Below are 20,784 nucleotides of genomic sequence, written 5' to 3'. Positions count from 1 at the left end.
ACTCTGCAAGACAATGCAGTGCTGTAATAAAACCGTCCAGACTCCTCTGTCTAGTTACATTGAAAATTACACATTTCATCACATTTGTCTGTGCTATGATATCATGACTTGACTATGCATGACTATGCCTGGAAAGGAGTCAGCTGAGGTGGTTCGGGCATCTGGTTAGGATGCCTCTCGGGCGCCTCCCTAGTGAGGTCCTCGACGCACGTCCCACTGGGAGGAGACCCCGGGGCAGACCAAGGCGCAGTTGGAGGAAATACATCGACTCACGGGCCTTGGAACGTCTCGGAATCCCCCAGGAGGAAGTCACTAATGTTGCTCTGGAGAGGGAAGTCTGGAGCACTCTGGTGGAGCTGTTGCCCCCGCGACCCGACTACGGATAAGCGGTTGAAGATGGATGGATGGATGGATGGACTATGCATCTTGGTTTTGTCTGTGTCGTATACTGTTTTATCTCTGTTATGGAGTCACTACGGTATATCCTTCTGCTACCACTTAGAATATTTATTGTGTCGTTGCTTGGTTTTCATCTGCCTGAGCTCATCAAGAACGGAAAGGACACAACAGACTAGAGCCCGACCGATCCCAGGTTTTTGGGTCTGATGTCGATCCTGGCTTCTGAGAGTCCAAGACCACCGATTATTGTCTCCACCAGGCCGAAGGCATGGGGAGAGAGTATGTTTTGCACTCCGTCCGTGTGTGTGTCCGTCCGTGTGTCCGTGTGTGTGTGTGTCCTTCCGTCCGTCCGTTACCAGCTAATCTCCGGCACCGTTAACCTTGTCTCCACCAGGCCGAAGGCATGGGGAGAGAGTATGTTTTGCACTCCGTCCGTGTGTGTGTCCGTCCGTGTGTCCGTGTGTGTGTGTGTCCTTCCGTCCGTCCGTTACCAGCTAATCTCCGGCACCGTTAACCCGGTCGATGCCACACTTTGCACACACACTCCCTGGATGCCAACGATGAACCTCTGCCCCACATTTTCCAGAACGGCCTGTTATAGCGCCACCATGAGGCAGCTTTTCACATGTTTTACCTAAAACTGCACCGATCTGCGTGAAACGTTGCATGCACACTCCCTAGAGGCCAAGGACAAACCGTTGACCTGCATTTTCCGCATCTGCCTTTTATAGCGCCACCAGGAGGCCGACTTTTGTAAAACACATTTTTTGATATTACTCCTCCAGATTCTGTCCAAAAATCTCACAAATCGTTACACACTATCTCTATGGTCATGTGCTCAAGTCGGATCTGTCCGATATTTCATATTCCATCCTAATTGGCTATAATTAGCTTTCACAGTTTGCAAGATTGCCCCGTTTTGAACAAAAGCCTCAAATCATGAACGCAGCATGCAATTTACGTGAAATCTTTCACACATTTTCTTACTAGGCTGAGGAATATATCCCACCCTTTTCACATTGGCCTGTTATAGCGCCACCAACAGGTTGATTTTTGCAAAACACATTTTTGGAACAAAATGCCTCAAAAACATGTTTATATTAATCCTAAACATTTTGCCAAACATCTCACACAGTCCTATCCTCCTGGTGGAGACCTGTGCCCAGAAGGGCACTTTTTCTAGTTACCAATGTTTTTAACTATAGCATTTTGTCAAAAAGTGAAAAACATGATTACTGAACGTGATGTGGTTTGAAATGTGCACATTGATCATGGTGTATCAATGTGTGCGTGCGCCATTGTGTGTGTGTGTGTGTGTGTGTGTGTGTGTGTGTACCTGTTCGGGGACAGTGTGCAGTCGATGGCAGGCCGTTTGGTCTTGGGAATGTAGTAGAGGGGGTAGCGGTCTCCATGACGAATCATCACCTGCACTGAGAGCAGCCTGTAGTCTGCTGGACTGTGACCTAGTAGAGGAGACGGGGTACCTTTATCTGATCACAGATCTGTATTGTTAATGATTGCATACACCATATGAATATAACATGTCAACATGCTATATCATAACCTGACTCTGCCAGATGGGGGCAGTATTGATTCACTATAGTTGGTATACTACAGCCTCCATCTGGGCCAGTCCAATCAGGCAGCTACTGGTGGGATCTTGGCGAGATCGGGTGTGAGAAGCCTGTGTGTGTTAACACCAAACCGTGTGTGTGTTAACACTGGAGCAGACCTGCATCTGCACCCGAAGCCACGGTGGGTTGTGCGTGCTGGTGTGTGTCCGTGACATGGCCACGGGATGCTCATATCCCTGAATGGTATGGACTAGACTTGAGTTTATGCCTCTCTCACACATCTGTTGGACATGCAATGCTACGATCTCTCATTGCTGTTAGGGTTAGGAGGCTGGCAGGAAACGTTCCTTGACCTGGCTATAAACCACAGCTGACCTCCAGCATGTGTGACAGGTTGAACTGCTGGCTAACGAGAGATTCATCACAGCACTAGAAATCGGAACATTGCTGCCTTTATTATCCAAGCATCAAATCATTATTGTAAAAAACATTACAAACATTAAACATGTTACGTAGTGTTGTGGGTCATCGATACAGTCAGACATGTCACACTACAAGAGGAAAAGAGCCACTTGTGTCGTTCATTGACGCTGGTGGTAAAACCAGGCTGAAATGGGGCTGAATTTGTGCAGTCTGAATCGGGCGTTTTTGAGTGGTGTAAACCACTCCTACAACTGGCTTTTGTGTGCATAAAAAAATGACCATGGTTGCTATGTTCAAAATAATTTCTGACGTAATTAAATCACACCCGGGTGAACTGGATGACCGTAGCAACCGTGGTCATTTTCTCTGCACAAAAAAAGCCAGTTGTGAAATCACATCCAGGTGTGATTTCATTACGTCAGATCAGAGCTGATCAGGCTATATAATACCTTACCTTATATAATAATAATGATTTCATTACGTCAGACATTACGTCAGACCACAGCTGATCATGCTATATAAAACCTTACACCACTCAGTTCACACGGGTGTGATTTTTTTTTTTTTTACAAATGGCATTCATAAAATGGCTGTCGTAAAATGTTGATACCCTCACAAGTATAGTAACAAACGTGTGTGCACGTCCATCTGTGCGTATCCATGCAGTAGAGTAGACTCACCCTCCCAGGCCTGCTCGGTGCGGTTGGGGGTGTTACAGTAGCCGTAGGCCTCAGCGACGGGGTCAGGCTCTGGGGGCTCAGTGTGGGGGACGGGGATCACCCTCTTCCTGCTCTTCCCCTGTCTTACAACACCAAGCCCCCTCTGCTCCTCCCCCATGGGAGTGGTGGGGATCAGGTTCACTGGAGGCGGAAAACAGAGGAGAGAAATTTAGGCCTGTCACTATTATTACATAATCGTCTAACAGTAATCAATTATTTGATATGATTGCAATTATTTTTGCATAATCGTCATAATTGTGGTCGTGTGTCATTAATCCGACGTCTCATTTAATTATTTTGAGGGTGTGTTGGTCCGACTCACACATTACTGACCCTGTCCCTAACCGCACGTGAAGCCACGTAGTCGGAGTAATGGGATGTCGGAGTTATGGGCAGTCCCTATAATCGTTTTGTTTCCATGTTTTAAAACTGTTCACACAGTTCACACAAATTTTTAAATAATGAAAATAGCAGAAATAGCAGTTATACAACCTTACAGAGTGTCACGAAGCTTGTAGATCAGCAATTTCTGCTATTTACATTAGGGGTGCACCGATGTGGAAATTCTTGGCCGATACCGATACCGATGTTAAAAAAAACAACAATCTAGCCGATAGCCGATAGTCACCGATGTTTGTACACCGGATTTTTCCAAATGGTAGCCCGGGCTGTTAATATGCAAAATCGATTTGGACCCCAGGCGTTTATAAGGAACTAGGCTGCTATTTGCATTGCGTATAGGCCGTTATTTATTTTTGCACCGGTCTGCACAGTTCCTGTCGAGCATGTTTTTAGTGCAAAATTAAATGATAGGTAGGTATGAAGGTATGATAAACATACATAGCAGGCAAAGTCTTTTGGATTTAATATTATGAATTTAAAAGGCTGTCATATACTCTGAATATATTCTTTCAAATGAGGTTTGGCCTTATAGATCAAAAATACATGTGCTCCGTTTTGTAATGAATACATTTGCAACTATTTGAATAAAGGTTGTACACATCAGTGAAATTAACCGCTGGGAAAATCCCTAATTGAGAGAGTGCAGGCCTAACAAGCCACCACAGCTCATGAAATATAGGCTGCATGGTTAACAGGGCTTAGTGCTTACCCTACCAGTCCATCTCTCTCCTTTCTCTGACTCTATGAATTATACACCCGCGAAAATTTGAAAATATTTACTTCATGGAGTATAGACCATTTGGAATTATAACAATCGGTTGAGGATTGGCCGAGTATGGCACAAGTTAGATCTCAACTTTTTGCGCAACGGGCCATTGTGCTGAGGACTGTGGTGGCGGTGTCTTGTGAGGACCTCTGCTTGGATTCATGGTGAGTGCGCACCGAAAATAGGCCACTCAAAATAGTAAGCTCACAACACGCTGCATGTGGACGCAACACTATAGATACACAGGATGACAATAAACATTTCACAGAATAAATACCACTTTGAATTAAAACAATCGCTTGTGCATATAGGCTGAGTAGGCACGAATGATTATTTTTGGGGATGTTAATCACACAATTAAAGACCGTTGATCGTTTGCAGCTGGTGTTAATTACCTGGCACTGCGCAAGGGTATTCACTATAGCACTCACACTGTCACTAACTTGTGGATTATAGTTTGGTAAACTGAAAAGAAAAAGAAAAAAAGTCTGTTCTGTCTTGAGTTGAAACGGTGCCTGCTGCCTGTGTGTGAGCCTGTGAGGGGAGGGGGAATATGCACACAGCTCTATACATCTCCGTACACGGGTGTATTACCGGATTTGCCTGCAGAGCAGACCATCGGCCACTGCCATCGGTAAAAAACTTGACTTTCACAGTTAACAAGGCACATATCGGCCCCTACCGATTGTCGGCCAATACATCGGTGCACCCCTAATTTACATGTATAACACTAGAATTTCGCGGGCCTTCGGCCCGCTCATCCCAGAGTTGCGTTGCCCCGCGTTGCGATACAGAAGTCCACAGATACAGAAGTCCACAGTGACACGCGTTTTATGCAGCTGTTTTGTGTTGCAGCGCGTGCGCGCGCGCGCGTGTAGTGTTGTTGTTCTTATCCATATATGCGCCTCGGTTCGTCCCGTTTGTTCCACGCCAGGTGTCGACGCAGTCGTTCGCGCAATGTTCGTGTTTGCATTATTTTAACTGTGTAGGCATACCATATTCTGAATTACCAAAAAGAGGACACATGCGCGCGTGCATGTGGATGTGCACATGCGCGTGCACGTCGTGCATGTGCATGTGTCGTGCGTGGGCGGTTCTGTTAAATTCAGATGTCAAAATAATCTATAGCCTAACAATAAATTGATCAAATATGCTCTATATTAGTTATGTATTTATTTAAAGCAGTGGCTCTCAAAGGTGTGATCCAGGGACCCTCATGGTTCCTTGAGGGGGTTCCAAATGGACCCATTATAGGTCTGTAACTCTGAGAGTGTACAAATGGAACCAAGTGGACCCTACAGGTCTGTAACTCTGAGAGTGTACAAATGGAATCAAATGGGACTCTTATGGGTCCATTTGGTTTTACTGTCAGAGTTATGGGGGTCCTTGAAATTAAAAAGGTTGAGAACCTGTATGCAATGGCTTATGTGTTGTAAAAAGAGAGACCAGCCTATTCTCCAAACCATCATATCTTATGCTTTGCTAGGTTGTACAAAATAATATTGGGTCAATATAATTTGCAGGACTCACCGCACGCACAGCTGCCTTGTCTGTGTTGACATGACATGGGCTTGCAGGACAGAACTTTTATTTGTGACAGACACATAGTTCCTTTGCAGACAATACAATCGGCTTGTCATTGGTCAGTCACAAAGTTAAGAAAACAATGTGAGAAAAAATGTAAGGACTGGAAAGCTGTGTCTTTCTCTATCTCTCTCCCTTTCTCTCTGTGTCCCTCCCTCGCTGGGGTGAAGACGTGTGTGCTCTCTCTCTCTCTCTCTCTCTTCTCTCTCCTCCCTCGCTGGGGTGTGTGTGGGGGGGGGGGGGGGATTAGTTGCGCTGCCTTCGACAGTGCTATACTTCTCCAGCAGCGGTGCAGAACCGAGAGAGTGACACATTCTTTTGGATGTAAACTGCGCAACTTTTAGCTTTAAAGATCGGATTGTGTAGTCGCACCGGTGCTACAAAGTGAATGTTACAACTCGCACGGTGATATTTTAAGTCGCAAATGCGAGTACCTAGTCGCACTGTCGAGCCCTGTGTAGTGTAGTGCCATTTGCGCTGCATCGCGAGGCGATCCAAACCCCCCCCCCCCGCGCGCGCGCGCACGCACGCACGCACACACACACACACACACACACACTGTACGTAGCTGTTTGTTGTTGCAGCGCGCGCGTGTGCGTGTAGTGTTGGTGTTGTTGTTCGTATCCATATATGCGCCTCGGTTTGTCCCGCTTGTACCACGCCAGGTGTCGACGCGGTCGTGTTTGCATTATTGTAACTGTCCAAGTTAGAATCAGTGTGTGCGGTGTGTAGTTCTTCTTGTTCTACTTTTGGTATGTGTGTGTGTGGGTCACGTGGTGGGCTTTGAGCAAATGGGAGAGGGAATGTAGTGTTGCCAGGTCCACGTATTGTAAGCGAGTGGTAGTGTGTGTAAGTAGCGTGTTGAATGGCATTTTTTCTGTGCTTGTTTTCATAGACGTGGCAACAAATTAGGCGGGGGTGTCGGTGCTTGTGGCGTGTTTGTGTTGATTATTGATATTGATATTGTTTGCGAGTGTGGACGGGAGGCGGCTTTAGTGGCAGTGCAATGACAATTTTTACGCGGGTGGTGTTGAGTGTGGGCGTGCGGCGCGACATGAGGAGATAGCCGTGGATCGACGCGGAGGGTAAGTCTGTGACGTGTTAGTGTGTTGTTGCAGTGTGTGTTGCAGCGTGTTGCAGCGTGTCAGTGACGTAGTAGCTGGTGACTTTGGGTCCCTTTTCCTGGTTTGGGCACACCTTTTCAAATGTATAATAGATATAACAACAAATATGTCAATACTTTTCTTTGTATATTTAAGTTATTTATCATATGTGTCCTGTGCATTTCTTTTTATTATGAAGCCTAAAAGGCAAACAGGAATTACATTTGTATTCATATATTCAATTCCAAACACACAATTAAATTGTTAATCACAATTATTTGAGTGACAATCGTCAACTTCAATTTGATTTCGTGACAGCCCAAGAGAGATGAAGACTTGTCATGACCAGGCCCGGGCCAGCCTAGCGGTCCGGGCACTGGTAATCCTGACAGTGTAAAAGCCTGACAGCGTGTGGTGGGTTCGAGTCCCGATCCAGGCGACCTCCTGTCAACCTACTGTACATGACCAAATTAATAATGTATGAGGTTTAAAACGTGTGTAAAAGGTGTGTTCATGAAAATGACAGCAACACACAGTGTACACACAGTACACACAGTGTACACACAGTACACACAGTGCCAGTTAATCTCCATTCTCCATACCAACAACTCTGTTCTCCTCATCCCATCACCATTAGCAGTAGCACTGTTGCCTTGGACACCAGAGACATGCAGAGAAATGGTCTAATGAGAGGAAGAGGTGTCGGAACTATTACAATGACACGCATGCACGCGCACGCACGCACACACACACACACTCTGAAAGCAGGCAGTGGACTGGGCAAATATCACATCCCTTTGCAATGAGAAAGGGAGCAAGGCACCTTCAGAAAACACAGTGCAGAATGGTCTTTCATTTCTATGACAACCTTTCAGACATTTACAAAACTCTCTGAACAAATCACACGTAGTTCTATGAAATGCTGTCTCTCTAGCATGCATAGACTGAGTGTGTGTGTGTGTGTGTGAGAGCCACGCACGCACACACGCACGCACGCACGCACACACACACACACACACACAGTACAGCTGCCTTCATTTGAGCTAATTGTCTGTCTGGCAGGCACACAGAACGAGCCATCATTAACTGTGTGTGTTGTGTGTGTGAGAGAGAGGGGCAGAGAAGAGTAGCTTTGCTCAACTTGATTTATACTTAATAATGAATTGCATTTTTATAGCGCTTTTCCAAGTGCTCAAAGTGCTTTACAATGGTTCATTCATTCATACATTGGGAGGTGAAGTGGCGCACAGTCGATGCCAGCGTCCTCACTTTCCACATTCACACACCAATGGTTGCAAGCTCACACCGACCAACTTATTGGAGGCAATGTAGGGTTCAGTGTCTTGCCCAAGGACACTTCGACATGTGGACAGGAGGACCGGGATTCGAACCGCCGACCCAGGGATCATTGGACGACCTGCTCGACCTCCTGAGCCACAGCCGCCATTTCTATTCTCCACTCTGATGAAAGTCAGTGTTGTTCAAGTTACTTTTAAAAGGTAATTAGTTATAGATATATTTACTAGTCTGAAAAAGTAACTAATTACTTTTAGTTACTAAATTATGAAAGTAACTAGTTAGAATAGAACACTTGTGCCAATAGTACAATATCCAGTTTAATGTTTAAAATTAAACATACCCTTAAACTAAACCCCAACTCTAAACTAGTGAGGTCTTGCTATGCGACTTGCGTCGTCATTTTCTACTATTTTCTTCAGAGTACAAAAGCTCACACATGCGCACATTAGACAGTTTCCATTGACACTTACACACAAACTGACACTGAACCCCCCCCCCCCCCCCCCCCCCACACACACACACACACACACACACACACACACACACACACACACACACACACACACACACACACACACACACACACACACACACACACACACACACACACACACACACACACACACACACACACACACACACACACACACACACACACACACACACACACACACACACACACAAAATGTTCCATCTCCTCAGAGTCCAGCTGAGCTCATAAAGTCCACAGTGTTGTTTCAGTGGGCAGTGGTTTCTGACATGTCCAGGGCTGGCAGAACTGTTGCTCATTCTTCTCATGTAGTCTCTATAATGATCATCACCTTCATAATACTAAAATTAGACCTTATACCTCGATGCTGTTCAACAATGACGCTGTGATGTGCATGTCGTGCTTGGTGATATGACTTAAAAAACAAAACTTGAACCCTAGCATCCCTGTGTGCCCCTGGGAGGAACATTTGCCGAAAATAGCCGATCCAAAAGGTCATAGTCTGCCATTTGAACTTTTTTGGAACCATTTGATTCTTATTTATTTATTTATTTCCTGGTGAAAGTTACAAGTGTGCATAATGGTGATGGTATCATATGAACATAATCATTGTTTAGTTATCATCACGTCTGTCTGCCACCCTATGCTCAAGGGCATGTCTATAGCATAAATGGACCGTTAAGTTCAAAAGGGCTGAATCAATTAATTGGACTAATTTGTAAATTCAATACATTTTTCATATTGATTTGTTTAACCAAATACATGCTTGATTGTTTGTTTAATTTTAAAAGTAAAAGCTAAGAAAATAATCGATAGTTGCAGCACTAGTGGTTTGATTTTTACCAATAACGAAGCCACAAGGACATAAGCTTTACATAACAGTCAACCACTGATAAACAGCAAACTAAAGCATCAGTGAATTCAGCGAAGACAAACCACACCGCCTGTAGGCGTTCCCGAGGTTTTTGTACACAAAGTGGCAGCCTTCCTGGAGCGGTTTTGGGTTTCACCGTATATGTGGTGTGGGTATAGAAGACTCACCGGTGACGAGGAAGAGGAGAAGGCGAGCGGAGACGAGGGAGAACATTCTGATGAGTGCTCAGTTGCTCGAGTCCCTGCCACACACTGGAGCCCATTCACTGCCACAACCTGTCCCCTTGCTAACCAACACACTGTCTCTCACACACACGCCTGCGCAGACGGTCCACCAGGCCAACTCAGTCATGGTTGCCGACACAAAGGGGCTTTTGTAACTGGGTTGCCCTAACACTAGCGAGAGCGCACATGCGCACGCTTGCGCGCACACACACACACACACACACACACACACACACACACACACACACACACACACACACACACACACACACACACACACACACACACACACACACACACACACACACACACACACACACACACACACACACACACACACACACACACACACACACACACTTTAACAATTTATTTATGTCCACACAGAGGAAATTGCATACAAGGACATAAATAGTTCAGGTGCAGCAAAGTTACATCCACAAAATCAAGGAATATTTTGCGATACAACAAGAATGTCATGTCACCCAGCATTCCATGGGCACAAGTAGTGTAGGCATGCATCCTAAGTTCGAAACCCCCTCCAACAACCAGTCCGCGGGTATGTCTCAGGCTGGACCACCAGAGGAAACAATTTCCCAGTCCACTCCTGCATTGCCGCCCGGTGTCATATCGTTCCCGGTAGCGTAATCCCATGGGCCCAAAATCCACCCAATGTTGTTCCGACAGTGGATGGACACACCGCTAGAAGGCCAGGTCCAATGCCTCTCTTCCCAGTAGCTGCTCATGGGAAGGTCCACCAAGCAGCACCAGCTGTTGGTATAGAGACGAATTCAGAAACGGGTCTCATGGTCGCAGCTTACGTATTTCCTGTAGGCGGACTCGACATAGCTGCAGGGTTTAAACCCTCACCAGGTGCACCTCTTCTACTACAGTGAACGGTAGAGTGACTGATGTTAGTCTGCCTCAAACGTTACTCTTTTACCAGCTTTTTACTAACACTAACATTACAAAGATACCCAGAACATCGAGATGAACCTGTTTAGTTTATGGCTGCTCCAACAGTATTGGCAACATTAAAAAAAAAAGAAAGAACTGAATGTCAGTTCAGTGTTATGTAGACTCTCATGTTAAATAGACTCTGCCTAAATAACATAACATACTCTGCCTAAATAACATAACTAGCATCTGTTCTAGAATATACTATACCTACTCCTCCAGAACGTACACACCCACACAGAAACTAAATATAGTCAATCCACTCACAATGCCTCTTCAGGAAACCACAGATCCTAAACCTGACTCCTCTTCGGCTGCCAGTACCAACACACAATCACTGAGAGTCAGTACGTGACTGACAGGCACAGCTCAACTGCAGTAGCATTGAGGAAAGATGATGATGCCTCAGAAATGCACACCAATACATTTATTGCAGGCACAATATCAGAGTCTACTCGGGTGTAAACATGCAGATGTAGTATGTGTGATTTGGCTCAGAATTTAACAGGTGGGTTCCAACCAACTTGGCACTACAGTGCTGTGTACTGCCTGCACCATGGGAGGAAAAGGCATCTGGCAAAGTATAATGCTAACAGGCCGTGGGTGTAAGGGAGAGATGGGTACAAAACCAATTGCAGCTCACCATCTGTCAGCTACACAACCTTAGTAGCACAAGTCATTATTTCCACACTATTACTGAATTCCTGTTGGCAAGAATGCTATGCTTTAAGTGGTTCCTCTCGTCTCGTCTCGTCTCGTCTCCACACACACACACACACACACACACACACACACACACACACACACACACACACACACACACACACACACACACACACACACACACACACACACACACACACACACACACACACACACACACACACACACACACACACAGAGAGGCACCCACGCACACACTTCTCCCTGTGCTACTTATAAAACATGTTGATATTTCCCTATGAACAATTGTGTGCCTTGACAAACACAGCTAATAGACAAAAAGAGAAGAGGCAGAGTCTTCTCAACTCACACATTTAATTACTACTGTTGGCAGCAGCTAACAAGGCAAACAGCAGCTAGCTGTTACTGGGAGTGAGAGAGTAAACCCACAGCCACTGACCATACAGAAAGCTTTTATAAGACATGGAAGGATTACATTATGCCAGAAAAACAATCCATCAGAAAATGGCCACATTTAAAATTGTTTCTTTTTTTTCTCCACTTTTCTTGTGTTGGTCAAAGGCTCTTTCATTCTAGGTCAGAGCTATCTACACACAACAATGAGGGTACTGAACTAAGACATACCATTTGTATGGTGGAATTATAGGGTGTAGGCCTAGGTGAGTAATTACAGACAGGCTAAATTAAGTCACATCATAATATTAGGTTTTGCACTGCCACATCAACAAGTTGATGCAAAGCATTGACTGGTCTTGGGCAACAAGCCATGTGACAAAAACAAGACATAGATATAAATTGTGTTTCCTTTCAAGGTATTCACTAGTCATGACAGGGCTCCTCTCTAGACTAGTTGGTTGGTTGCATTGGTGCGCCTAACGTTTTCATATAGTGACTACAGGTAGTTTCTACAAGAAAGTAATCCCTGCAAATAAATGGAAGGTACTGGAGCGCACCGATCGGTCAGTGTGGCGGTATCTGCAGCATTTTAAAGAGATTTGTAAACCTTGCACATATACAGGACAAAAACTTTGCTTCTCTTACCCTGCCATATGAAAAACAAAATAGCTAATGGTAATAAATCCATAGAACAAAGACAAGCCATACATACAATAAAGCAATGATTCACAAAAGGCTGAGCTTTAGCGTGGATCTTAAAGGGATAGTTTTGGGCATAGTGATATGGACACAAAAAACATAGCTCCGTGTGATACAGGGGTAAAAGAATGAACGAAAGTTGCACTAATATTTTAGAAATAGGTCAACAATACAAATGACGTTAGTTTTGTGGAATCATTTACTTTTAATGCGTGGCCCCCTGTGCCCCCCACAAAATGACCGGAACTACTTCATATTTCACCAAAACCAGAGCAGAACTCCCACCATGGGACTCTGGCAATCAATTAATACAGTTGCAACCACTACATTAACGGCAAGTATTTCATACAGCTTAAATTAAAAAAATCTGAACTATCCCTTTAACACTAGGGATATAGGCACGACAAGTGCCTCAGCCAATGAGGATCAAGGACTGATCTGTTTTAGAACCTGTGTTTGCATTCCGGGTATTTTGCTAGTCATTAGCTACAAACTGAAAAGGAATACATAAAACGTGTGTTTGTTTTCAGAGTATTTTGCTAGTGATGAGCTAACAAGTCAAGACGTCAAGTGGATTTATGGGTTTTAACTCTGCCAGAGTTAAAACATTGTCTATTGCTGGACTTATTTCGACCGCTTTTACTAACTTTTCAAGATCGAGATCACAAAATACGAAGGAGTCTCTCTGCTTCCATTGGAGAAAAAAAAAGATGTAATTGCGACCCTCTGTTCCATAGTTATAGGCAGTTGAATGTAGCTTGTTTTTGCTAAAAAACAACAACATAATATTATTCTAAACCGACTTGAAAATGTACACCCGGCAATGTGATTTCCGGGTGTAATCATTCACAAATATAGCAGAAGAGCAGCCTCTATCGTAAACCACTGAAAACACCAAATGACTAGTGACTCGTGAATGGCGCTCTGAGCCTTGGACTTAAATGACAAGTATATGGCAGTCAATGAACCCTTAACACTTTGAACCAGTTACCATAGGGGCGGTAGTGGCCAGTGCCAGTGAAATGCACAAAATAAGAAAAAAAGAAAAGCTGTGTAATGGTATTTTGAACCGGAAGTGTTAACCGCCCATGTTCTACTAGGGGTCACGGCTGTGTTTTAGCGACCGATGCATTGATATCGTTTGCGGGAGCTCGAATTAATGTCAGAACATCGTACATCGTATCAAATCTATCTTGTTTATACCGTATACTAGTCTATGGCTTTGCCTGCTTCCTGATCTTTAATTATCAGCAGGACATGGGTAAACATAAAATGTGTTAAATGTGTTGACAAGCCTCCTAGCTCTGTTCAGCTCTAAAGTGTTAACAAACTACATGCGGAACATAATCCAGTGTCTTTTTCTTGGTGTTGTAGACGTACAACATTACAGCTATTCCAAACATAGTTGGAATGCCACGGTTTTAAATATAGTTGTTACTAGAACATTATTCACACGCAGGCACAGCACAGCGCAATCAGCAGAACAGTCTGGCAGGGTGTCGATGAGCAACTTTAAACGTGTGGCATGACCCGACCCGTTAGATCTAGTTTTTATCATTTGAGGCTTTTATCACAAATCAAATCAGTTTTATCTTTTAAGGACCTAGAGCGAGTGATACACGCTTTTATTACAACTCGCCTTGACTACTATCCCGCCTTCAACTTGTTCAGAATGCCGCCGCACGACTTTTAACAGGAACCCGGAAATATGAACATATCACTCCCGTTTTAGCTGCACTCCACTGGCTCCCAGTACGTTTTAGAATCCATTTTATTGTTTGTTTTTAAATCTTTAAATGGATCAGCGCCAGTTTATGTTTCAGATCTCCTAAAACCCTATGTTCCATCTCGATCACTGAGGTCAGCCAATCAAATGCTCCTTGTCATCCCCAAGGCAAGGTGTGAGAGAAGAGGGCACTGAGCCTTTTCAGTCATGGCTCCTAAACTGTGGAACCAGCTTCCTAAACACATCTTAAAACTCATTTCTATTCCCTGGCTTTTAAACCGTGAATAATGTGTACTCCTGAGTGTTTGATTTTATTGTATATGTTTTTATTACTGTATTGTATTATGTTTTATTACTGCTTTGCCTAATTGTACAGCACTTTGGTCAACTTTGTTGTTTTAAACATGCTCTATAAATAAAATTGGATTGGACACAACAAGTGATCTGACCAGTAGCCGCTAGTCCTAAATTAGCTTAGGGTCTCAGACCCCATCCTCTAAGGGCCTCAGACCCCATCCTGAGTCCTCTATCTATAATTCAGCCTCTTCACTGACTATTCCCTGCAGTGTATCTGTGTCTGACAGACTCATAACTCACCTGCTCAGAACAAGGGCACAGGGGCAGAGTGTGTCGACCTCTCTCTCTCTCTCTCTCTCTCTCTCTCTCTCTCTGCCACATCTTTTGTTCCATCCTAGTTCTCTCACTGCTTTTCAACACTGTATCATCTGTATGTTCCCATTATTTTCTCGGCCCATTTCCCTTTATCCTTCCCTCTCTCATCCCACCACGATAGCCCCTCCTTATTGCGAAATTCACCCACCAACCATAAGTTGAGCATTCTCCTCACACCTCAGTCACTTTCCCCTGCCCCATCGTTATTCATCTCAAAATAGTTTCTTGATTACATATTCATATGGCATTACAATCTTATGGGTTCTCATCTCACTCAACACACTCTTTCCCATTTATCCTTTCCTTCCCTGACTCTCATTACCATTTGTGCTCTGTCAGCAGGTTTGCTGTGCGAGCCCCCACATGTCAGTCAGTATGTGGTGATCATCATGATGCCACTACAGTCAAGTCCACAACTGCCGCAGTTTCACTTTTAGGCTCTGCAGGAAGCGAGAGAGCAACATTCACTGCATCATACATCACACTCTGTCACTGTCTGTCTGTCTGTCTGTCTTGCATGGTAGTGGTCAAACAGTGTCAACAAAATCTTATGTATTTATATTTTTCAAACTGAGATGACAGGAAGACATTTAGATAGGGATAATTGAAGAGAAGGGAGTAAAGATGATGGGAGTTTTGGAGAATAGGAAGAGGGCACTGCAGAAGATTTAAGAGGTGGAAAAAGCAAGAGCTTATCTATTAAACATGAACTGTCCCACATGCAACTGCCTGTGGGTTTACTGGATAATGGCTCAAGATCTCTGTATTTGTGTATGTGAGAGGAAGACAGAGAATGCGCTAAAAATTAAATATGACAGCAGTACTGCTCAAATAATGAGCATGCCAGTTGATAGTGTAGTGCAGTGGTTTTCAAACTTTTTGTGACCCGAGGCACACCAATGGTCAAGTCAGAATCTCAAGGCACATCTATATTCATAACAAAAATAGTTGCATCGCACCACGCTGTGAGTTTGTCAATCCGTTTATGGGGAAAAGAAATACAAATAAAATGTTCTCCTATAATGACGTGCCCAAAATAGGAATCTGGTTAAAATGTTTATTTTCAGAGTATAGAATATGCTTCTGCATTGGGAAATGAGCACAAAGTACTGATATAGTAAATAAATACAAATATTCATAACATATTTGTATATCAATATATTGCAATAATAATGTGTAGTTGACACATAAATCCCAAGGCACACCTGGACTTGTCTCATGGCAGACCATGGTACACACTGGTGTACTGAGATTATCAGAATAAAAGAATCACACCCGTGTGAAGTGAGTGATGCAACTCCGTGTGGGGGTCCCCGGGGGGTCCCCGGAAGTTCCAGACCCACAGGAACGCGCCCAGGGTGCCGGGCCGGTTTGGGCGAGAAATGACAGAGTTACCGTGTGGGGGTCCCCTGTACTGTTTGTACTGTACTGTACTGTACTGTACTGTACTGTACTGTACTGTACTGTACTGTACTGTACTGTCACACCCGAAATCATCATATATACAGTTAATATGTGTTTGTGTGTGTTAGGCTGCGTGTGAATACCAGCCAAACGCTATTTTCGTGCTCGGACGGAGCCAGACTCAGACGGACCCAGGCAGGCAGCCAGGGACGGACACAGCCAGACAGGGACACACATAGCTGTCTATAGGAGTGGTTGCACCACTCAACAACACAACAGGGCAGAGGTTCCTTTTAATCAGTTTGCAGTCCTTTAGATTGGGAAACCGTAAAGAGATCTACAGGAATGCAACAACGTACATACACAGAGAAAAAGAGGAACTAACTCTCTCTTTTTATCAACGTACACAGTTTGCATGTTAAGTCCCACACCCATTTAAATCAGCGGGAGAGTGGATTTAATTCATTGTAACCTCTTTCATTGCCTCTCAATGTTGCCGAAGAGGAAGATTAGAAGGCACAGAGGCTGATAGTGAGGAATAGCTAATGTTATAGGCCCTAGTGGTAAGACTCAGTAAACACTTTTATTTGTATCTGCAGATTCATCTGAATAAACAGGGAAGGAATGAGACAACTTCAGTTTAGTTCGTTTTTTACGCTTCTCTCACTTCCTGGCAGTCTTTCTTTATTCATACAGAGTTGCAGGTACATTGCCTTGCTACATTCACCATTTTGCTTTGCCTTTTAAGGCCTTTTCAATGTATATATCAAAATTGTTCCTAATTTGTCACAAAATAAATGAAATTGTCAAATCTACAACTACAAAAACTATAATTCCCAGGACGTCTGGAGACGTCTTGGGCACAAATTGGGTTAACTGTGCCGTGAAACATATTTCTGGATTTGATTCCATATGCCACGGCTTGGATTCAGATAAGGTTCTCAGAACCTAATTTGGACTCTGCTCAGGAGGCAGTACTAAGCATCTAAGCCTATGTTCTGGGAACCTACAGTAGAACTCACAACTTAAACTTTCAAAATGTTTAAAAAATAGCACATCTACAAGGTTTTTTTATTACTTTCATCCCCCTTCAGGGATGGTTCTGAATTATGGAAACATTAACAAAAGTGTGAAGTGAGGGGCGCTCTTATTATACATCATCATCATACATCATCTCATGAACAACTGAATTTATGTGATTGGTTAGCCGATTTAATGTTTGTGTTGCCACAAATTTACATCATATTTGAGGCACATATGACCTAATTTCTCCTTTCATTGTCAATGGCAAATATGAGACGTGAGGGGACAAAAGCTGTTTATAGGGGGGGCTATAGCGCCCCTCAAAAAACAAAACTGAACTTAACAGGTTCTGGAAGGTTCTGGGTTACCCTTCATCATCATACTATAATCATACTATAATTAACCAAATGTCTGAATGTGTGTCAGAAACACTGCCGTATCTCCTCACTGCCTGCACCAATCACTCCCACTTTTCACACAGGCATTGACCATAATAGCCAAAAGGTGCAAGCTCACACTATAGACGAGTGAGAAACAACTTGCTTTCTCTCTCTTTCAAACCATAGCCCTGTACTGCTTGGCATTTAAACAAAACACGTGGTGTGGGCAGAGAGCGAATTTAACATCCTGTTGTTTAACGCCAGTTGTCTCCTGCTCCTCCAAGCTTGGATTACATGGTGAATCTGTGTGTGTGTGTGTGTGTGTGTGTGTGTGTGTGTGTGTGTGTGTGTGTGTGTGTGTGTGTGTGTGTGTGTGTGTGTGTGTGTGTGTGTACAATCCTATCTTTCATTTTTCAACAAAATACAAATTTCATCAAATTTCCACTACAGCCGTGGCCTGCTTCCTCATCTGATGTTTTTCTCTCCCCTAATAATGCCTTAGAGGCTTGAGATCTGCATGCAGTGCCAGGGAGGCTGGCTCCACATATTGAGCGGTCCAGTTTCCTTGCATTCAAAGTGGCTAGCAGGGACACACTGTCTAGACAATTCCTGCAGGAGATGCTGGGTAATGACTTAATGGAAAAGGCCACATCCAGTTCTATACAAAGGAGGCCACCATTGTGTAGAACTATACTGACTTCATACCAGGCTGTCTTGTGTCCCACAACCTCCCTGATTGTGGAGCATCCTGGTGCACAGTGGTAGTGGGGGATATTTACAGAACGAGAACATCTATGGGGAATTGGGCTTTGTTTGGGTGTGAATGGAGAGGAAAAGGGTGAGAGGATAGGATATGCATGTGTGATCATATACTGTAAACAGCCACATGTATGCAGGAAGACTGACAATGACAAAAAACTGTTATAATAATAAAAATCACACCCGTGTGAAGTGTGGGGCATTCTAATCATCGTATATCATCATGACGTAAAATAGACACTATGCCTATGTGCTCAGACACTATGACATAACATTCTCCATTCATTGTCAATGGGAATTTAATGTTTGTGTAGGACACCAATAGACACTATGCCGATTTGCTCAGACACTATGACGTAAAATTCTCCATTTATTGTCAATGGGAATTTAATGTTTGTGTAGGACGGAAATCTACACTAATATCTGAATATAGGGCTAGCGCCCCTCAAAAAGGGCACCCACTACGTCATAGAAAAAGGTCCTTAGACTTGGCTGCTACATGACATCACGGGGGACACACACAAAGCCCCCCCCCCCCCCCCCCCCCGTTTTTATCCACATTTTGTATTATTATGTTTTGTGGGCTGCTAGCTAGTGCCCCTCAAAAAATAATAATGGAAAATGTGTATAATTGGTGGTAACTCGTAACCTGAAGAGGACTGCATGATAAAAGCCCACACGGCCAACTTACAGAACTGCAGACTGAGGCTGACGATGGCCAGCACCGCCCCCACCACCACCAGGAGGATGAAGCGGTTCCGAGCCAGCATCCTGTCACGTGATAGGTCCACGTCCCTGTCCGTCAGCCATCCACACCATGCCTCATTCCCGCAGTCTGGAGAAAATATCAACTTAGGTTAAATAATGAGGTGACAAACAGGAACAACGTATAATCATATAATTGAAATTCATATTTGCAGCTTTGTTATGTAAACTCACTATACTGTTCCATTGTTAAAAAGCAATAATACAACCCTGACACTGATGACCACAGGCTGATAACGCAGCTTACCTGCTAGTAAGAAAATATCACCGTAAATATAATAAAACAGGTGTCACATTAATAGTTGTAATGGCATGGCAGCTTAAGGAATAGTATTAGCGATCGCAAGTAGTCAATGATTGGCTTCCCGAATGTAACATCTGACATCTCTCAGGTGGTCCTGGTGTAATAATCACGACATTGCAGAGGATGCAGAACCATCATTCACATAGTCTCTGTCTCCGTCTCTCTCTCTCTCTCTCTATCTCTCTCTCTCTGTGTGTGTCTCTCTCTCATAGGCTACAGTACAATTATAGTGCCAGTCTCCAGAGTCCAGACCCTTTTTCTTCCACTAGTCCATTCCACTCATTGGCACTATTCCATTCATGCGTGGTCCATGCAAAGACAGGCAACTGGAAACTCAGCAGACATGGAGGAGGGAAATGAGACGTCCTGCAGCAGCCTATTACTGTAGACCTACACAATAAACCCTACCATTATAGACACGACACACTGTCTATAAATACACCCAGCGCTGATGAATGGGTGCTTGAGTGTTCAGGCAGAAAAGCGCACAGTAGCTCAGCCTCACATCCAATCAAACCTTTACAGAAAACAGTTCAAAACACGCACAACCCATTAATTCACCCTACATTAAAGATAAAAGAAAAGCTACCCACACTGGTTAGTGGTTGCCATTTAACCAGTTATAGCCAGTTAGCTAATCTTGTCAACATTAACTAAATAAGTTAACGTTTCTCGCGCAACGTTATTGTGAAGTGAAAATACAAAAGGAATGCCGCAAAGGGACCCTTATGTTATTGTAAGTTGTTCTAACTTTATTGCGAGCCTATCCCGTAACCGTTACTTCTTTATGCAGGCTTAATTACACATGTACACTACAGAAAGTTGCAATGCTGCATGATGAATGCTAGCAGGCTAGTTAGCAATAGTAACAAAAAGATACAGCAGTTGCCATTGCAGAATACATGCAAATAACCACAGTGTAAACGCATGCACGACACTGACGAGAGAATCATTGTCACAACACCACCATCATTGATCATCTTACCTGAAGGAATCCCAGTCAGTCAGTCAGTCACAGAAACCACCAGCCAGAGTGCTTCTTCCTCTCTTCTCCGCTTACTGCCGACTGCTGACAGACAGACAGAGCGCTGGCTCAGCCTGGCTGGCTGATGTGACTGTACACAACGTCACTGGCTCCAGTGTAGCTTCTCTGCATGG

At 44.0% G+C, this 20,784-nt stretch overlaps 1 protein-coding gene across 1 annotated transcript in view; it reads right to left on the bottom strand.

The window, feature by feature from the left end:
* Positions 1 to 20,784, bottom strand: part of pxylp1 (2-phosphoxylose phosphatase 1) — a 30,090-nt gene extending 9,306 nt beyond the window's left edge. Inside the window, exons 1-4 of the mRNA XM_079514476.1 lie at positions 20,612 to 20,784; positions 19,249 to 19,392; positions 3,077 to 3,256; positions 1,736 to 1,862 (exon numbers count right to left, since the gene is read on the bottom strand). Of these exons, the coding sequence (XP_079370602.1) occupies positions 1,736 to 1,862; positions 3,077 to 3,256; positions 19,249 to 19,327 (386 nt within the window). The 5' untranslated portion in view covers positions 19,328 to 19,392; positions 20,612 to 20,784. The remainder of the gene's footprint in view (positions 1 to 1,735; positions 1,863 to 3,076; positions 3,257 to 19,248; positions 19,393 to 20,611) is intronic.

The sequence above is a fragment of the Electrona antarctica genome (genome assembly GCF_951216825.1).
Source record: "Electrona antarctica genome assembly, chromosome: 11".
Lineage (NCBI taxonomy): Eukaryota > Metazoa > Chordata > Actinopteri > Myctophiformes > Myctophidae > Electrona > Electrona antarctica.
This window is presented reverse-complemented; position numbering and strand designations above follow the sequence as displayed.